This window comes from Lissotriton vulgaris, chromosome 4_1, assembly GCF_964263255.1.
Source record: "Lissotriton vulgaris chromosome 4_1, aLisVul1.2, whole genome shotgun sequence".
In the NCBI taxonomy this organism is placed as follows: domain Eukaryota; kingdom Metazoa; phylum Chordata; class Amphibia; order Caudata; family Salamandridae; genus Lissotriton; species Lissotriton vulgaris.
This window is the reverse complement of record NC_141691.1, coordinates 1800012770-1800031731: the sequence shown is the minus strand read 5'-3', so window position 1 is coordinate 1800031731 and position 18962 is coordinate 1800012770. Positions and strand designations below refer to the sequence as shown.

The 18962-nt window shown below is 45.7% G+C and overlaps 1 protein-coding gene across 1 annotated transcript in view; it reads left to right on the top strand.

The window, feature by feature from the left end:
* Window positions 1-181: 181 nt before the first annotated feature.
* The window catches only part of NUDCD1 (NudC domain containing 1), a 469559-nt gene continuing 450778 nt past the window's right edge, over window positions 182-18962 (top strand). The window contains exon 1 of the mRNA XM_086966120.1: window positions 182-456. Coding sequence (XP_086822246.1) covers window positions 342-456 — 115 coding nt within the window. The 5' untranslated portion in view covers window positions 182-341. The remainder of the gene's footprint in view (window positions 457-18962) is intronic.

Below are 18962 nucleotides of genomic sequence, written 5' to 3'. Positions count from 1 at the left end.
GTTTGCCACGGCCTCGAATTCAATACTTACGACTTTAAAGAAAACCCTCCCAGATTTCCTGAAGTTACTTGTCATCCCTTAGCCAATGTGAATTTGAGAATATATCATTTAGCCAATCCATGATGTCCATACTCATCTCACCGCAAATGAAGTATGTTTCGGGTTATCCGATAGGTTTTGAGCCTTTGGATGAAACAACTCTGGTCCCGCGTGCTGTGTATTACCGTAATTAAAGGACAAAAGCTCCCGTGATAGGAGTAAAGGCTGATAACGGGGTTCTGTCTAAAAGAGAGGACTGCCCACGTAGTTTCTTGACAGGTGGTCTCTTTACTGGAGCGGCTATGGAGACAGCTAATTGCTCATTGCAAGTGAACCGGATGCTTCTCGACCCAAAGTTTGAAAGTTACAAGTTATCGCTGGATCCTTTGCCCTGCTACACTCTTCAGCTGGACTCAGGTGGGTGCTGTCTGCACAGCTATAAAAAAACATAACACTGAACCATCGGCAGCAGCGTTGCGCTCACCGGCAGAGCACCGCCCCAGTAACATCATTCTTTCCTTTCATTGCACAAGCAGTGTCCACACTCTCCACCTTCTTAGCATATGGTCCTGCGACTCCCTACACCATGCAACTTCCTCGCCACAGGGCTGGCCTTAGGCATGTGCAAGATGTTCACCTGCACAGGGCCGCCAAACACCAGGTGCCGCCACGCCAATATATATCCTTAATATAATAATGCTCTGAGGATGGATACATATTTGCGAGGCGGCCACAGTGGTAGGAATTTGGCGGCCTCCGGCTCTGTTCCACTTCCAAACACCCTGACCCCCCCTCTTCACTGTCCTCTGTGCCTCTTCTGGGGCCTCCTCTTCCGGGCCCCCTACCTACACTCCCTTCCCAGGGCCGCCATGAGCCTAGAGCCAAACCTGCTCGCCATCAGCATACAGCGATGCATGGTAATATGGTAACCGTTTCGAGGAGGGATTTGGGGGGTGCTAGGAAATAATCTCGGAGGGGGGGGGTTGGTGTGTAATTTTTACAGGCAATAGGCAGAGTGGAGATGTAGGGGCTCTAAGAAGGGGGGGCAACAAAGCCCCAATAACAAACAAATGGTCTTTTAAAGACCTGTGAAGTACTCGGGTGCGGCTGTCTGTGTGCCCTGGAAACTGATGCCCAATGGGCTTTGCTCGCCTGGTAACAGGCAACCCCCCCCCAAATATTTACTAAGCTTACTTGACGCTAGGAGAGGAGGGCGTATAAAACACAGGAAAACAACCGCATGATTGTGGCACTGCCAGGACATTAATTTGTGCTCAGTAGCCTGCGTGGCGACAAGTGCAAGGTAGTAACTTGAAACGATAGTGGAGTATGTGCAGGAATGAGTTTGGGGTGAACGAGCCTCCGCTTGCGTTTTTAAATATGTGTTGGGCAGTGCCGTGAAATATGGATTGGCAGAGCAACAGCAAAACTAGAGATGAGCGCAATCCTCAAAATATAACTTGAGCAGTACTCCGTGCCGATATCGGCAACCCTCCCCGCTTAGCAGTAATTGGTTGTGCTGCAATAAATAATCAGTCTACACCAGTTTTTTGGGTAAAAGTTTGCTGCAGGCTTCGTACATAAAGTATGCCAACGTGGTGGGTTAACCTGGGGATGATCCAAGGGCAGGCAATGGTGAGTAACATGAGCCGACCGTCTGCCTGATGAGCCAAACAGCACCTTGGCCAGCCCAATTGATGCTACCCTTTTCTGGCCCCCCCCCCTTAATTACTGTGGATCGCCAGTCCATGACTTTACTCCGGCATTTTTAGGGGCGGAGCGTTGCAAGGCAAGCCCCCAGTTGCTCAGGCTTACAACTGCCCGATGGCCTAGCATAATGCTGACGTTTTCATCCAGGGATCTGCCATAAAGACTCCTGGAGTTTTAGGGCACCCCTGTTGTGCTCCTGAAGAGAGTACCCCTATGTACCAATCGGCCTCCGGATCGCCCTTTAACTCCGCCTGCAACACAAATAATACATTAAATCGTTCAATTCCATTTCCCCTTCATCCCGCTGGCACGCAGGGTATGCGGTTGAGACGGTGACTGCCTGTCCATCGGGGAACAAAGAGGATGGCCAGTGGGTGGCGGCAGGTATAAGTACATGGCCCTAGCCCACTGAGCACAGGAAATGATGCTACAGAGGCGCCGGACATTGGGGAGTCCTGTGGGGTCGCAGAGATTGGTGCGCGTAGATGTCCCTGAAGGCTGCACTAAGGTGGCTGCCATCTTAAGGGGCTCACTGCTGGGAGCCACAGTTTGTAAACACAACAGATTTGGGAGGAAACTATTAATTTACTAGCCTTAGGTCAAACATATTGGTTTGCATAGGAAAACAAGTAAGCAGCAACTCTTCATTGTCATAGTGGGCACTAATGAACTTGTCCTACTTCTAAATTGTATGCATGCCAATGCTTACGATTTAAGTTGGAAATTATGGATTATTTTTTTAAAAACAAACCGATTTATTTGATCTTTTTCTCCACTTCAAATGCCCGTTTCAGTGCACTTTAATAAGCCTAAAGGAATGTTGGTGGGCAGCAGGTCAAGGCGTTAGCCGGTACCAGCCGCCAGGAAGCCGACGGACGGAGGTGCTTCCACGTGGTGTGCCTTCTGAGGAATGTGTGACTACGATGGGCACCACCCCTCCTGTGACCGAGTCTCTGGTATCCCCTAAAGTCTAGGGTGCATGATGATTTGTGCATAAGAGTATTCCAGGTAGGATTCACTTGGGCACACCTTAGGTGTACTCCCCCACATTGTCACATAGGGATATTGAGGACATCTGATAATGTTTCTGTAGGGATCCAGCAGCCCTGACGAATGCCCCAGACATTTTTGGTTCTTGGCGTGGGCAGAAACATGTTGGCTTTCTGCAAGATGGATTCGAGACATTACTCTCTTTAGGTTCCATCATTGTTTTTAACGTACCACAGGTTCTCACTAATAAAGGTGATAAGTGAGGTACCTGAAGGTATTTTTAATTAAACTGGATCCCTCGTTTGTCCTGTAAGTTTTTTTGTAAGAACTCCATCCTTTTGCCAAGCCTTCACAGAGGATTCGTCCTCCCTGGTAGCACCATCTTACCAGGGTGGGGAGAGGAATGCCTGTGATGACGCATGACACGATATTGTGTGAGAGGCATCCACTAGGGATGGCCTTCTAGACCTACTTAGACCATACACTATTTACAGCATTTAGTTTTCCATATCCAACCACAGTTTCTTTGTTTGTTGTATTGTTATAGGCAACCTACTTCTTTTGTTTTTTGCTCTACCAGGCTTTAGCTGGACCCAGGGTCATGGTGCTGATTTTATGATGGGCACACATAAGTGTGTGTATTAAGGTTATGCCATCAGCAGGATGTTGAAAGAAAGTAATCTAATTAAGTTACACAGTTTATTAGCAGTAGCACAGCATAGCGTCCTACAGGTAGAACAGCTCCAGTTCAACTGTAGTGCAGCCAGAGATTCTAAGAAACACACTTGTTATGGTTCTTCGACTTTGTGTACATCATCAAATGTCTGTATTGATAATGTTTATTACCTATGCTGTTATACTGCACTTCCTGCATACTTGAACTCTGATTCTCCGTACCCTTATCCCTCCTGCTTTCCTCCTCTCTTCCCTTGCTACAAATCCCTCCCCCTACCTGATTACACATTAGACCACCCTGAGCATAAACCTCTTCCTCTTTCCCCTGTGAGGCGCGGCTACTGTGACCACCTTAATTTGCCTCAAATCCCTCCTCCTACCTGATTAACACATTATACCACCCTGGGCATAATCCTCTACCTCTTTGCCTCGTGCGGTGTGGCTACAGGGACCCCAAAACTACCCTCCCTCCTCTAAACCTCCCCCTTCTTTTAGTCCACCTGCTCATTCTTCCCCTGCTAAACCCCTTCATCATGTCACACCTTAATTCTGCCCTTGCTCCTTGCCCTCCTCCTGCCCCTACAGACAATCTTCCCGCCCTCACCAAAAATGGACCCAACTCCTGGTCCATCCCTTACCTTCCCTACCTCTCCAAAAATGTCAAAAAGAATCTTAAACACAAACTCCTAATCCGTCATCCCGAAAACCTAATCGAAGACAACTACCACAGCCCCACGTCCCCCATTAAAACTAACTATATCTTCTACACCAAACGCCCCTCCAAATGGAAGAGCACCTTCTTACGGCACCTCCCAATCTCTAGCGCAATTAAAATCCTTCATGGCTACAAACTCACCACCTCCCCCACCTCTCCCCACCCTGGTGAGATATCCATTTCCATCTACAAAACTGGAAACATCCTCATCCAAGCCTCCGCACAGCACCTCACATACTTTGAACTTCTCTTCAGCACTCTCTCTGTCCAGCTATCACTACCCACTCCTCCCCATCACCCTCCCAATCCCCAACACCTCCCAGCTCCCCACCACCACCACAATGCCGAACCCCCTCCCTAACAACATCCCCCCTCTTGAACCCTCCCATGTAATAATTCGCTCCCCCCTCCCCGCACCCTTGCATGCCACCTACCAGCCCTCCACCGTCTCTCTTAGACAGACTCCTCACCCCTGGACATAGTCGCCCCAACTCACAACCTCCTCCCTAATGACCTCCCCCCGCGTGAACCCTTCCCTGTCTCAATCCACTACCCCAGCCCCACACCTTCTCCCACTCATGACCCCTCCATACTCTCCCCCTCCTCTTTGGGACAAACCCTAATCCCCCTGGACTTTCCCATCAGTAAGGGCACTTCAATCCCCTTTTCCCCTATCCTACCCCCCTCCTTGAACCTAGCCCCCCTCCTATCCCCTACGACACTCCTCCAAATTCTCCTGATCCCTTATGACAGCCCACCTCGAACTCCCTTCCTCCTCCCTAGCACCCCTCCTCCCCCTCCTAACTGCCCCATAACGTCCATAGCCCCTCTTTCCCCTGCCCCTTCCTCCCCAAACTTTACCCCCTATCAGTACGACACTACCACATCCCCCCTCACACTCTCCCGCTCATCTCCCCCTTTCCTCCCCACTCCACACCAGTCCACCTGCCATCTTGCCCATCCCATCCTCCCTATTCCAGTCCACACCACACCCAGTTTCCCCCTCTTGATCCCTCCCTTGATAATACGTCGACTTTCACTACCTTTCCTGTTATAGACACGACTTCCTTAGTGGAACTTGCCACCCGTGTGAAATCAGGCTCCCCCAATGACTGCTGCCCTCCCTCTGTTCTGCGCAGTATCTGCCTCAATCTACCAGACAACATTCTACACTTGCTCAATAGCTCACTCACCAGTGGCAGTGTCCCCACCTCTTTTAAGGAGGCCATCTTGGTGCCCCTTCTTAAGAAGCCTGATGCAGACCCCATTGAGCCATCAAACTACCGTCCTATTTCCCTCCTTCCCTACCTCTCTAAAATCCTGGAGGCTCATGTCACCCGCAGCTTATCAAACTTTGTCGAATCTTCCCAGTACCTTGAGCCCAACCAGGCGGGTTTCCGACCCGCCCACTCGACGGAGGCGGTCATTTTAGCAGTTCTCGATATACTCAGGTACAACGCTGATATCGGGAACCCTCAAGCCCTTGTCCTCCTGGATCTGTCTGCTGCGTTCGACACGGTGGATCATAACATCCTTCTCCACCGTGTCGAACAGGCCGGCATCCGAGGCGTGGCCCTCGATTGGGTCAGATCTTTCCTCACTGGCAGAACACAGGCAGTCCGCTTGGGTCCTTTTACGGCAAAAAAATCTCCCACGGTCTGCGGAGTCCCCCAGGGCTCCTCTCTTTCCCCGCTTCTATTTAATTTGTATCTCCGGCCACTGATTCAATCCCTCCTCAAATGGGACATCACAATTTTTAATTATGCTGATGATTTGCAGCTTGTTTTTTCACTTAATTCCCCTCTGGCCATCAATACGTTCCATGCTGTAATGACTCACATACAACTCTGGATTTGGAAACCGGAGCTGCACCAAGCTCAACCCACGGGCAACTAACAGCCCTTAAAGATTGATGCTGTGTAACAATACACGTTACTTCTTTTCTGACGAATCGGAAACCGACCATCATCGGTACCGCTCTCGTTTTAACAAAAAACACCCGATTAGGACCGGGTCGGAATTATCACCGGTCACCCGATAACGCGCCTCGATCATTAGGATCAGCCCTGAAGATTCACAGCCACATGCTGTGATGAAACACGTGTAGGCTAAAGTGACAGGCACAGTGATTCTGGGAATGAGAACACTGTTGATTAATAAAACTTTTGAAAACTTATTTTGGTCTGATCTATCCCTTTGGCATAACCATTTGAAAATTGAAATTGGATTTGATACACTTGGTGTGCTCTGGATTTTTGTTCATTTACAACTCTGGATGGACCAGAACCAACTAAAACTCAACCCAGGAAAAACTGAGCTTCTTCTTCCTGGCCTCAGCCATATCCATTGGGGCCCTCAGTTCTGGCCGCCGGAGCTTGGTTCCCCCCCCACCCCTGCTAAAACAATAAAAAGTCTGGGCGTAATTATTGACACCGAACTTACCCTCAAAGCCCAAGTTGGAGCGGTAATTTCATCATGCATGTTCCAGCTTCGAAGGATTCGCAAAGTTCGTCACTTCCTCCCCCCTGCAGCACTCACCCAATCTGTTACTTCACTGGTACTCTCACGTCTTGATTTTTCTAACTCTATTTATCACGGCCTTCCACTTTATCTGCTGAATCGCCTCCAGGTCGTCCAAAACCAGGCAGCTCGCCTGATCCATGGACTACCTCGTTGGCAATCCGCTAAACCTTTGCTCCATAGCCTTCATTGGCTCCCTGTGAATCAAAGGGTCGCCTTTAAGGTGGCTTGCCTCACTTTCAAATGTCTTCACTGCCCTAGTCCTGGGTTTCTCAACTCCCTCATCCGCCCCTACCGCCCTACACGTAATCTACGCTCTGCCCGTAATGACCTACTAATCACCCCAAAAAATAAAACCAAGAAATTTGGTGGCCGCCGTTTTTCTTATCTAGCCCCCATTCTCTGGAATTCTCTCCCCCTGTTCATCAAATCCTCCCTCTCTCTTCTCTCCTTCAGGAAACTCTTAAAGACCCATCTGTTCCCATCCTTATGTTAGGTTTTGTGTATTTCTGTCTCTCTCACCTGTCTAGCAGCGCCAGGAAGCTTCGGCGTCAGTGCGCTTTACAAATGGCACTTAACATAACCCCCTCCCCTGGCCTTCCCTACTCCTCATACTAACATTGCACCCCTGTCGTCAAACCCCCCTGGTGTACCACTATCCTCTAGCGGTAATCTATCCCACCCTAACCAATCTGTCCCCTATTCCCCCTCCATTCCAATCACGCCCAACTCCCTCCTATCCATCCTCAACCAAGCACTTCGTAACATTGACTTCAATCTCTCTACATTAGTGGATGAACTTACCCTACTCAGGAAAGACTTTTATCGGTTCAAATCCGACAAATTCACAGCCAGCCCCACCTGGCCACCTGCTCCCTGCGCCAACCCTCGAAAACGTCCATACCTCAAACATTGGTCAACAGCGGCACTCCTATCCTGCTCCCACAGACCCCCTCAAACCTTGAATACCTACTCCGCCCACAATCTCTCCGTACTCTGCAACACTTACACTAACAAACCCTCGCCTAAAGATCTGCCTCCCCCTCACTCCAAGATCCCTGATATCCTGGGGATGAACAGAACCCCCGACTATCCAAACTCCCCCAGACCCCACCGCAACTCCCCTCCGTTCAACTACTCCCTGTCACTAGCAACAACCTTAAACCCCTCAACTGCATGCTTGTGAATTGCCGCTCGGCCGTCCGACATGCAACTGAAATCGCTGAAACCATTCTTAATGAAGATACCGGCATCGCATTCCTCACCGAAACCTGGCTCAAAGACCACTCCACGCCCATCCTTGACCTTCTCGCACTCCCCTGGCTACTCTATTCTCAGAAAAGACAGACATGTAAAAATAGGTTGAGGACTAGCAATAATTTTCAAACAAGAACTTCAACTTTCCCCAATCACCAATGACGACTATTCAACCTTTTCAATACTTAGGAGCCGAATTTAAAATGAAAAGCTCCCCCCCATTACGGCTTCATAATATCTATCACCCTCCTAGTGAACCCCTTCCTTTTGCCGAAGAACTCTCGGACCTTCTAACTAAATCTCTACTCTCCAACTCCAAAGATATCTTCCTAGGAGATCTTAAGCTGCACTGGAATGAAACGGATGACCCCTCAATCAACCTCCTCAACAACCTTCTTGAGATTAGTGACCTCAAGCAACTCTGCCACTCCCCTACGCCCGCCAAAAGAGCCATTCTTGATGCCATCATCTCCAACCCTGACCTGACATCCTTATCCAATATCATCCCTATCGACTGGTCCGACCACATCTCATTCTATTCAAAATATCCCCTCCAACCCCACCTGTTCCTATCAAAAATAACAAAACTATTATCTTGAGCAGAAATCTTAAGCAAATCCCTCCTAGCACCCTTGAACTGAAAATCCAATCCCATCTCATCCTCACGCCCCCTCTTCAAATCCAATTGAACTCACGGAACACATTAACAAAATGGTCGCAGAGGTCTTAGACGAGCTTTCCCCGCTGAAAAGCAAAACGCTCAAAAACAACCCCTCCAAATCATGGTTTACCCTCGACCTTAATAGAGAGAGACGCTCACTCAGATTAGCGGAAAGAACATGGACAACACCCTACACCTACCCACCTTGCTCTTCTCAGAAATGCCAGATCCTCTTATAAAAAAACACATCTTCTCTGAAAAAGCCTCTGACTTCCGCCTTCAACTCTCACATGCCAAAAACAGACCCAGAGAACTGTTCAACATTATTAGAAACCAAACCTCCCCTGCTCCACCCAACCCAGTGGCCTCTATTAACAAGTGTGAAGAAATTGCCTGCTTCTTCGCCGAAAAAATTGCCAAAATCGACCGCACTTTCCTTAATACCCAACCCCGCCCATCCCTCAACCTCCCCAGGATACTACTCCTAATCCCCCGCCCTTGAAATCTCCCACAACACCCTCACCCATCCTCCCCTCTCTTGTCCCCCCGGAACCCCCCTATTATCACTCTGCTTAAAAACAACGCCTCTTGGCTTACTTTCCGCTCTGTTTCTGAACGTGAAGTCTATAACATCCTATCACATCTCAAACCATCCGCACACACTAAAGACCCTCTCCCCTCCTCACTTGTCCAAGATCTCAAACACATCATTGTCCCCTACTGGACCACCATCATTAATGCATCCCTTTCAACAGGGAATGTCCCCCCTCCCTTCAACTCAGACAAATCACCCCTGTTCCTAAAAATCCTAAAGCTGATCCTAATGACTCCAACAACCTCCGACCCATCTCCAACCTTCCCCTCCTCTCCAAAGCTCTCGAAAAGTGCGCCCTTCTTCAACTGGACGAACACATTAACACATTCAACCTTCTTGACCCCCTTCAATGAGGCTTCCGCAAAGGTTGTAGCACGGAAACTGCGCTGCTCAACATAGTCGATGACATACACCTGGCCCTGGACAAGGGTGAGTCTTACCTACTCATCCTTCTAGACCTAACCGCTGCTTTTGACACGGTATGCCACCCGACCTTACTCAATACACTCAGGGATCGCTTTGGCCTGAACGGCACTGTCCTTAACTGGTTCACCTCCTACTTCCAACACAGAACACAACAAATTAAAATTCTTAACTCCCTATCTTGCCCAACTCCTGTCTCCCTTTGTGTACCGCAAGGATCCATCCTCTCTCCTGCTCTGTTCAACCTCTTTATGGAACCCCTCACCCTGGTACTCAAACAAGCCAAAATCAATTACCACTTGTACGCTGATGACACTCAACTGTACTATAAAGTAAAAACCCATTCTGACATCCTACACCTAAACTCAGCATTTACCAAGATCCAAACCTGGTTCCACAGCAACCATCTTAAACTCAACCCTAACAAAACTGAGATTATCCTCTTCTCGCCTAAGAACAACCCTCTCCCCATTCAATCATGGATAGCGGACCTCAATGCCCTTAACTACCCTCTCTCCCTCGCAGAATCTGTCAAATCTCTTGGCATCACCATCAACAATAATCTTACTCTTAACTCCCACATTAAAAACACAGCAAAAAGTGCACTTTTCACACTCCGGCATCTCAAAAAAATCAAACTCTTTATTCCGGCAGAAGACCTCAAAGTTATTACCCAATCACTGGTCCTTCCCAAAATCGACTACGGAAATGCCCTTCTCTCTGGTACCCCCAAAATCCATCTTGCCCCCATCAAATCCGTCCTTAACCTCGCAGCCAGACTCACCACCAACTGTAAGCGTTTTGAACACATCTCATCCGCCCTCAAGGCCTTTAAATGGCTCCCCATTGAAGGTAGATCCTCCTACAAAATTGCCTGTATCACACACACAGCCCTCTATCGGAAGACTCCACCCTACCTATCAACTAAACTGGAAAAGCTGGTATCTCCCGAACCCTGAGAAGCACCAATTCTCTCCTCCTCATACCCCCTCTCCTAAAAAAAAGCTCCTCTCAATCCCGCTCCTTCTCTGGCAATGCCCCAACCATCTGGAACAACCTCCCCAAAGACATTCGCTGCAACCCCTCCTATGCCAACTTTAAAAGAAACCTTAAATTACACTTCCTCACTGAATATTGGGGAATGTAGCCCCCTGCTCTCCTCTCTGTATATTTGCTTCCTGCACCGCTCTGCTGCCTTTTTGAGTCCTCCTTGCAGACTGTAAAATAGCTATATATTTTGACATTTTGTTTCTTGTAATTGTCGTTCTGCGTATATGACCTGTACTCCTCACACTATGTACTTTAAATGGTTCCTCTAACTTGTATCTAACCAAATATGGAAATTGGTTTTGCTGCTTTCCTGTGTATTAGTCCTGTTATGTAAAGCGCTCTGATATCCTTGGGTGGAGCTAGCGCTATATAAAACCTTCAAATAAATGTACTACAAAACAAAACACAGCAATTGCTAGGAACATATGCTAATGTATGCTAATACAAATAACATTGTAACACGCCTTACCCATTACAAAAGGCTTAATAAAAGGAATAGAAAATAAAAGTGTCAAAACTGAAAGGAAAACTAAGTAGAAAATAACTTTACTTATGAGGGGAAAAAAAGTAAGCATACCCTTCCATAGCGTAGTGAAGCACTGTACTTTAACTGGTGTTATCATCACAGTAAATATGTGGTGTTCTCATGTCAAAGTTCTCCAGGAAATCATTGTGCCTTTTCTCTGTTTCCTCACTTTTGTTCCAGTCCTTGTTGCTCAAACCTCCACCAGTGCACTTTGCAACCCTCTTCACATTCCACACTTTACCATCTTGTGTAACTAAACTATTAGTAAATACCTTCATGACCTTGAAAAACCTTTATTTACTAATTTAGGTTTGAGAATCATCACCCAGTGACCAACCTTAGTTTCCTGAGGCTTAACCTTCCACTTGGCATTATACCATTCCTTGGATTTACCCCGTTTCCTCCTCACTATTTCAGCAATGTCCGTCACATTACACTCTTCCTCTCTACTTCTCCACTTCTCTTTAAACCACCAAGGACACAGGCTAGAAGCAGGATATTTGCCTTTTAACAATTTGAATGGACTGACTTTCAGTGGTGGTATGGGGAGTTATGCGTTACAACCACAACCTTCCTCTCAAAATGTTTTTCCAATCTCTGCCCTGACAATGTGCAACTATTACATATCCCTCAACATGCAGTTGAACCTTTCCCCTTGACTATTTTCATGTGGTTCATATAAGGCAGTAGTTATATGTTTAACATTGCAATGCTTGAGAAAAGACTCCATTTCTGCACTAGTGAGTTGAACTCCATTGTCAGTGAGCAGTACCCATCGGCATCCTTCACAGGCAAATACTTCCTTGAAAAATTCGACCACTGCCACTGTGGTAGCCTGTGACACAAATTTAACCTCTGGCCATTTTGAATGGTACTCAATTAAGACTAAAGCAAACCTAGCATCCATAGGTAGAAAATTGAAGGGTCCGGATATGTCAAATGCCACCGTTTGCCCTGGCAAATCGGGCCACACACATCTTTTCATAAGTGATGTAATAATCCTCAACATCTTCTCACTTCCAGCATACACTTCAAACACTCTCAACGTGCTATCAATCTTCCTATCCATTCCTGCCTAGCAAAAAATTAATGCGAACAAGGCACTTCAAGGCAGACATCCTGGATGTCCCTTTTAATTCAATTTAAGATTAAATTCATGCACTCCCATAGGCAGGTCACACTCCCTGTCACTCCTCCACAAACCGAACAAAGAAATTGCCCTCAAACACCAGTTCCTTCGCTACCTTATACATGGGTAAGCACTCTTGTTTTATTTTGCTCCTCCCAGGCCACCCTTCCAAAACACCCTTCTTGGTGGCCGCCATATTTCATCCGATAACTCACACTCTCTCCAAAACTCTTCTGAAATCTCTTCAAATTTATTAGTAGCTACATATTTAATGGTAGTTGAGAAAACAGTGGTCCTTGTTAGAGGATATGATAAGAAAACAATAAATATAGACTCAAATCTGTACTATATTGCTACTGTCAAGCCGGATTTCATCATTCTTAATTTTCACGATGAATCTCAGCAAAAGATAAAGTGGGACACAGTCCTGCATCTAGAGCATCAAAGTGAACACAAAATAAAGGTGAACAACAAAAAATAACAATAGTAACAATGAAAAAAAAATAAAATCAGGCAAGAAAACAGGTTTGTTTTGCAAATGTGAAGGGTTAAACAAGCACGATAAAGAACACAGACGTTACACGTTACATAAAAATACGTTTGTGTCCACGGTGTCAAGCGAGTCGATGACGTTTCGATCCCTTTTACAAGAATAATGGGATCATCATCAGGACAGATTAAAATAGATGCCCTGAAAGACATACTGCCACAGGTGTCGTGGTGGGATTGCACAAACCTACCGCGGGGTAGCTGAAGCGTCAGAGAGGGCAATGGCCTCTGTTCAAAATCAAGAGGTAAAGATGCGGAAATAAATATCGAAGGGCGGCGGTAGGTGCTGCTGGGTTTCCCGGTCGTATGGCATGGTGACCGTAGTGGAACGCCGGTGGAACTGGATATCGGGGAGCCTCTAAAGAGGCGTGCATATATGCACGGTAGCTATGAGGGTATTGGATAGATGCCACGCAGAATTCTTCAGATTGAAATGGCGTGCTGTGCTCAAGGCAGGGATCCTGATTCAGCCGGATGCCTGCTCAATGGCTCGATGGGCAGATAGGGTAGGGTATGAGCCCGTACTATTTCTGGTTTGATGCTCTCAAATTCCCCTTGTTGTCTGTCTGACCAGACATAACTAACATTGTGACTCCGCAGTTCCCAAACAGGTTCCGTATTTGTGGCGAAATTCTTTATGAACTAGCTGCAATATTTGCATATGCCAGCAAACAAAAAGTAACTGTTCTTTGGCAGTGGGTGCAGGGGGGATTTTTTGGTACTTTCCCATCACCAGATAAAGTATGGCCCACATATTCCATAGATCTTCTGAACACTTTGCATGTTTTACCCTTGAGCGTTAAACCATGTTTCTCTAACCTGGCGCATGCCTCGATCATGTGTTGTGGATTTATATTTATAGATTCAAATATATTGCGAACATGACCCAAGAGGGTATCGGAGCATTTTTTAAAAATATTCAGGGACAAAAGAGAGGGAGAAGTACATCAGAACAACAACAAGAGTATGCAAGATACAGGACACCACAAAGACAATATACAAGAACATATAAAAGCAATAACAAATAAGGGTATTGAAAACAACCATAAGTTCAGGAACGAAGTTGGATGTAGCGACACCTGTCTGGGAGAGGACGTCCGTAAAAGGAGGAAAAACAAGTGTAAAGTAGCAGCATCGTAACATAGTCTCAAGGGCGGAGTAGGTACATTTCTAGTTCAGAAGGCATTAATCAGTAATGCTTTCACTTCTTTTTTGAAAGACGCTGTTAAAGGGATGCAGTCTGGTTTCCGGAGTCCAGGAGTTCCAGTACCAGAGAAGGCTCGGTTATAAGCTTTCTTTCTTTGGAATTTCTGTAGTTTCAGCAGCAAGGTGCTGGAAGTTCTAGAAGATCTGCAAGAGTTCCAGTTTTCGGGTGAGGTCCAAAGGATTGTTAAGGTGAAGGGCTTTGTAAGTCATGCAAGCAATTTTAAGATGTATCCTAGCCTCAAATGAAAGACAGTTTAGGGATTTCAGATCCTGTGTGATGTGGTTATTTCTTTTGGATCTTGTGATGAGCCTTGCAGCCGAATTCAGAAAAGCCCTAAGCAGAGCCAACTTGTAGCTAGGTAGGCCACAAAGAGTTGTACTACCATACTCCAACCTGGAAATGACTAACGCTTTAACAGCAGACTTGCAGTCATCTGAGGGAAGGAAGGGTTTTATCTTTCTTAGGATGCTTATTTGGAATTTCGCTCTTTGGTGGCTTAGCTGATGTGATCAAGCATGTCCAAGGTCTTATCAAGTATTATTACCAGAAATATTGTGTGGTCAATGATGTGTAGTACACATTTGAGAGCCATTAGGTATTTCATATATTTGACAAAAATGGGAGACTGTTTAGTTGGAGAGATAAGGAGGAATTCACTTTTGATGGAGTTTAGCTTGAGATGGTTGGAAGTCAGCCAGTGTCGGGTTTTGAGTAGGGTTGTGTTTAGTGACCTGATATCTTCAGGGGAGGAGATTTCTGGTACAGTTGGCTGTCGTTTGCATACATGTGATAGTGAATGTTAGATGACTTGAGCACTTCTGTGAGAGGCTCCATGAATAGGTTGAGCGTGGGTGAGAGCGCAGACACCTGTGGGACAACAAGTGTGTGCAGAGTTGAGTTGGATTGATCAACTTTATTTTGTTTGTGTTCTGTTGTGAAGAAACAAGGCGAAACAGTTTAACACTGAGCCTGAAAGTCCCAGCCTGCATTCCAGTAAGTCAAGGAGGTTGTCATGTTTGACCTTATCAAATGCTAACGAGAGGTCAAGGAGGATAAGAAGGCAGGATTCGTTCAGATTCAGCATTTTTAGAGCGTCATCCACTATGTGAGTAAGGGCCGTTTCAGTGCTGTGACCCTGACGAAAACCAGATTGGAATTGATCTAGAAGCTGGAATTGATCAATGTGGTTACATATGTGGACATGGACACATTTCTCTCGGAGCTTCGACAGAGTTAGAATGTTAGTGCTTGGATGGAAGTTAAGGCAGTTGTGATCTGCAGTGAGTTTTTTAAGAATGGACGTAACCTGCCCTGACTTTAGAAAATCTGGAATCACACCTTGCAGTACGGAGGCATTTCCTATCTTGATCCGGAGTGGGAGTAAGGAACTCTTCATCTTGTTAAAGAAGACTGAAGATAAAGGGTAATTGAAGTGGTTTGAGGGTTTCAGTGTTGTAAGCATGTTAGTATGGAGATTTCGTCTAAGGGTGTGAATTGGCTCCAGTAAGCGCTATTTTTGGGGGCTAGCCCTGGTGGAGGCTGAGGCTGGGGGGATGTGGGGTTGATAGGACTTAGGACTGTCAGTTTGTTCATCGCAGTCCGTAGATCAGCTTCCATCCTATTTGTCTTTCCAAGGAAGAAGGAGGCAAAACCATCACAATTTAGCTCTGTACTGGAAACAGTTGGCAAAAGATTAGGAAGATTGTTGGAATGGAGTTAGATTCATTCAAAATGTTTTCTGGCATGCATCTTGCTTTTATCTATGTACAGAAAATTAGGGCTTTTGGCAGCACACCATTTGGTTCCTATTCAGTCTTCCTTATAATAATCCCTTCTTGGGGTATATGTAACCCTCTAATGGACACTAGAAAACAACTCAATAACACTAATCAGAGAACAAAGATCCAGATAGGTCAATCTTCTTATTGTTCAGCAGTCCTTTACTTATATATATAAAAATTTAAAAAACTCCCAGCACACGGTTTGCCGACACGTGTTTCGTCTTTTTCTCAGACTTTGTCAAGGCATGAACACTTGTTTTAGGTGCCACGGTGTTGACTGGACCAGCAAGATCATCAAAAGAGCTAGTTTATATAGAGCCGGAATTGCCAAAACGCTGCCGTGTGTTCCCAATATCACAAAAGGAATTCCCAGCAGGATCCTGGTATTTCTTATAGGGAGTATCAGTGTATCAGCGAGTTGAAAAGCGGACATGGTCAGTCAATATGGCCACTGAACTTCTATAATCTCCTGCAAGATGTGTGCAGGTATCCGTATCAACAACGTAGCGACTTCCTTATTAATCCTGGGCAGTCCCTCTACTGGTTAAAAATCTTGTCCCCGCTCCTATACGAGTTGAGTTCTCACAATGTAACACATCATCCTCCCTTAACACTACACGCCGTCCTCGAATTGCTAGATAGCGTACTCGGTTGCTTTGAATCCAGCAACCTATCCCGCCCGAAGTGGTCCAACCATAATACGTTGAAACCAAGCAGTTTCGTCGGCGGCAGAGATACCGGGCGTCCCCTCAATGTAAATTGCTTTTATCTAGTTGGCTTTGAAAGAAAGTTTGCTTTTGCACTTCTGATGTGTTTATTGTACATGCTCCTCCTAGTTCTCAGGAGCACACAGTGTTCGAGGGATAGAGAGCCTCTACAAGATCTTTCGGCTATTCTCAGATCGAATCAAACTGTATTTACACTATTGTTGAACCTTGATTTGGAGTCTTTGGTGGACCTTCTTTTTAGTTGTAAAGGGCTAATGCATCTAGAATGTTTAATATGGAATTGTTGTATACTCTGTGAGGTCATGTACCTCAAACATGCCAATAGGTGGAGGCAAGGTCTCAGTGCTAAGGAATATCATTTTATTCAGGTGTGCATTTCGGATGGATCGTTTTCAATGCCTGGGTTTAGATCTATTTTAAGTCCTGGACTCAAAGATGCAGAAGGAGATGTAGTGATAATCAGTCCAGTCACAAGGGACAATCGATTCCAGGTGAGTGGAATTGGGTCTCGCGATGATTGGGTCCCGGATCGAGCCCAAGATGTGAGTGGGGTTTTCTCAGATTTGAATCAGGTTAAGGTCAGCTGGTAAGGTTTTGAGGCTTTTTACTGCAAGGTCATTCCCGTCAGTCAAGTGTAGGTTAAAGTCTCTGAGGAAAATCTGGGGACAGCATTGTCTCACATTGGAAGAGATGTTTTCCATTATTTGTTCCACGAAAGAGAAATTATCTCCAGGCGGATGGTAAAATGTGTGCCATTTGCATAGAGGCCTGTGATTGCTTATGATGTCTATGCACAAGTATTTGCAGGAGGGGAGACCAGTGGTCTGTGATTGGAGCAATGCATCCACCAGGTCTATTAGATCTATCAAGCCTGATGATGTTATGGCTAGGAGGGACTAAGATGTCCAGGACCCAGCCAGAAGAATACTTTAGCCAGGTTTCTGTAAGTATTAGGAGGTTAAGATCCTCGATAAGGATGAGGTCAGCGATGTCCGTGGCGCGTTTCTGATTTTACAATTGATAAGCATGCAATTTCAGTGAGTAATGCAAATGCAGTAGGTGCAAGTAGACTGTGTGATAAGAGAGTGTTAGAGATATTTATAGCATTAGAGTTGTGTCTGGGTCTTCCATAAGGGTTTGGATGAGTTGATTGAATATGTTCCTGGTTATCTAGCTTGCCTATGTGTGTGGAATTGTATGCAAGAAGGAGGGCGTGAATGTCACTGTCTGTTAAGTAATTCTTAAATCTAAAGGGTCTAGAGGTGGTGTTCGTGCAGGGTGTGGGAATGCAGAGTTCGGAGATAAACACTTAACTGAAGTGGGAGATGACAGCTTAGTGTAATAGTTAGTAGCTGGTACTTGATTGTGTCTTTCCTTCCTGACGACCTGTTAGCCCTTCGGTCATTAGCTAATACTCTCCATCTCATCTTGTCCTTCAGGTGGCCTAACTTGATGTAATGTTTTGATAACAGCTTGACCTTCTGATTCAAGACAATGTGAAAAAAATGCTAGTTTTCCTTTCTGCTCCCACACTTTCCCCATTTATGGCTTTCATATAGGTGAAAAACTCCTTTTTCTACCTGACCATGGAATGGGGGTTCACCCTTAGTCTGTAAGAAATTAGCTGGTGGGTCAAACTGCATGGCTAAAATAAATGTCCCCACTCAATGCTTGCAAGTTACAAAGTGGTATAGATATATAATGGGGCAGAAACAAAATTAAGTCAGCAAACCGTGTTTTTCCTTTCTTTTCCTTTGAGACACAAGGAAGAAAAACGTTTCTAAACTAGAAAGATAAACAAAGGATCCAATTTCAACAGTACTGACCGATTTAATTGTGGCATTTATTGTTTTCCTGTTGAAAACCAGTAGTTTCCCCAGAGTAATATCCTACCAAGCTGTCATCTGGTGTCTCTTGTTAAATCCAAGTGCTCTCATATGTTCTGTCAATGCCCGCTGAGAAAGTTGCTAATCCTGAACACTTTCAAATAATGTGGAAAGTGATTGTTCTCTCCTGCTTGCATATAGAATATCTGGTATTTCCTTTTCAGTCAATCCAATTCCGCAGTGCTACGGTTTGGTAGGTGCCATCAAGTATCTTATGCTTTATCAATGTGTACCTTGCCTTTGAATATACCTGGACATGCCTGAATCTCCTGCTCCACCCTTGTGTTGTGAAATATGTCTCACAGCACTCCCATTCTCATTTGAGTCATTGCCTTACCTGCCCTTATTCTCACATATAATGGAGTTATGCATATGCCAGCTGGCGTCCCTTCCATCATGCTCTTTAAGGTGCTGGTTTCTGGTTTAAATATCCCAAAACATGTCCCATATGTCCTTTGATTCTTTTCTCAGTCTATGATGGAGGAAGTACTAATCATTTGCAATAGCCAATACATTTTGCA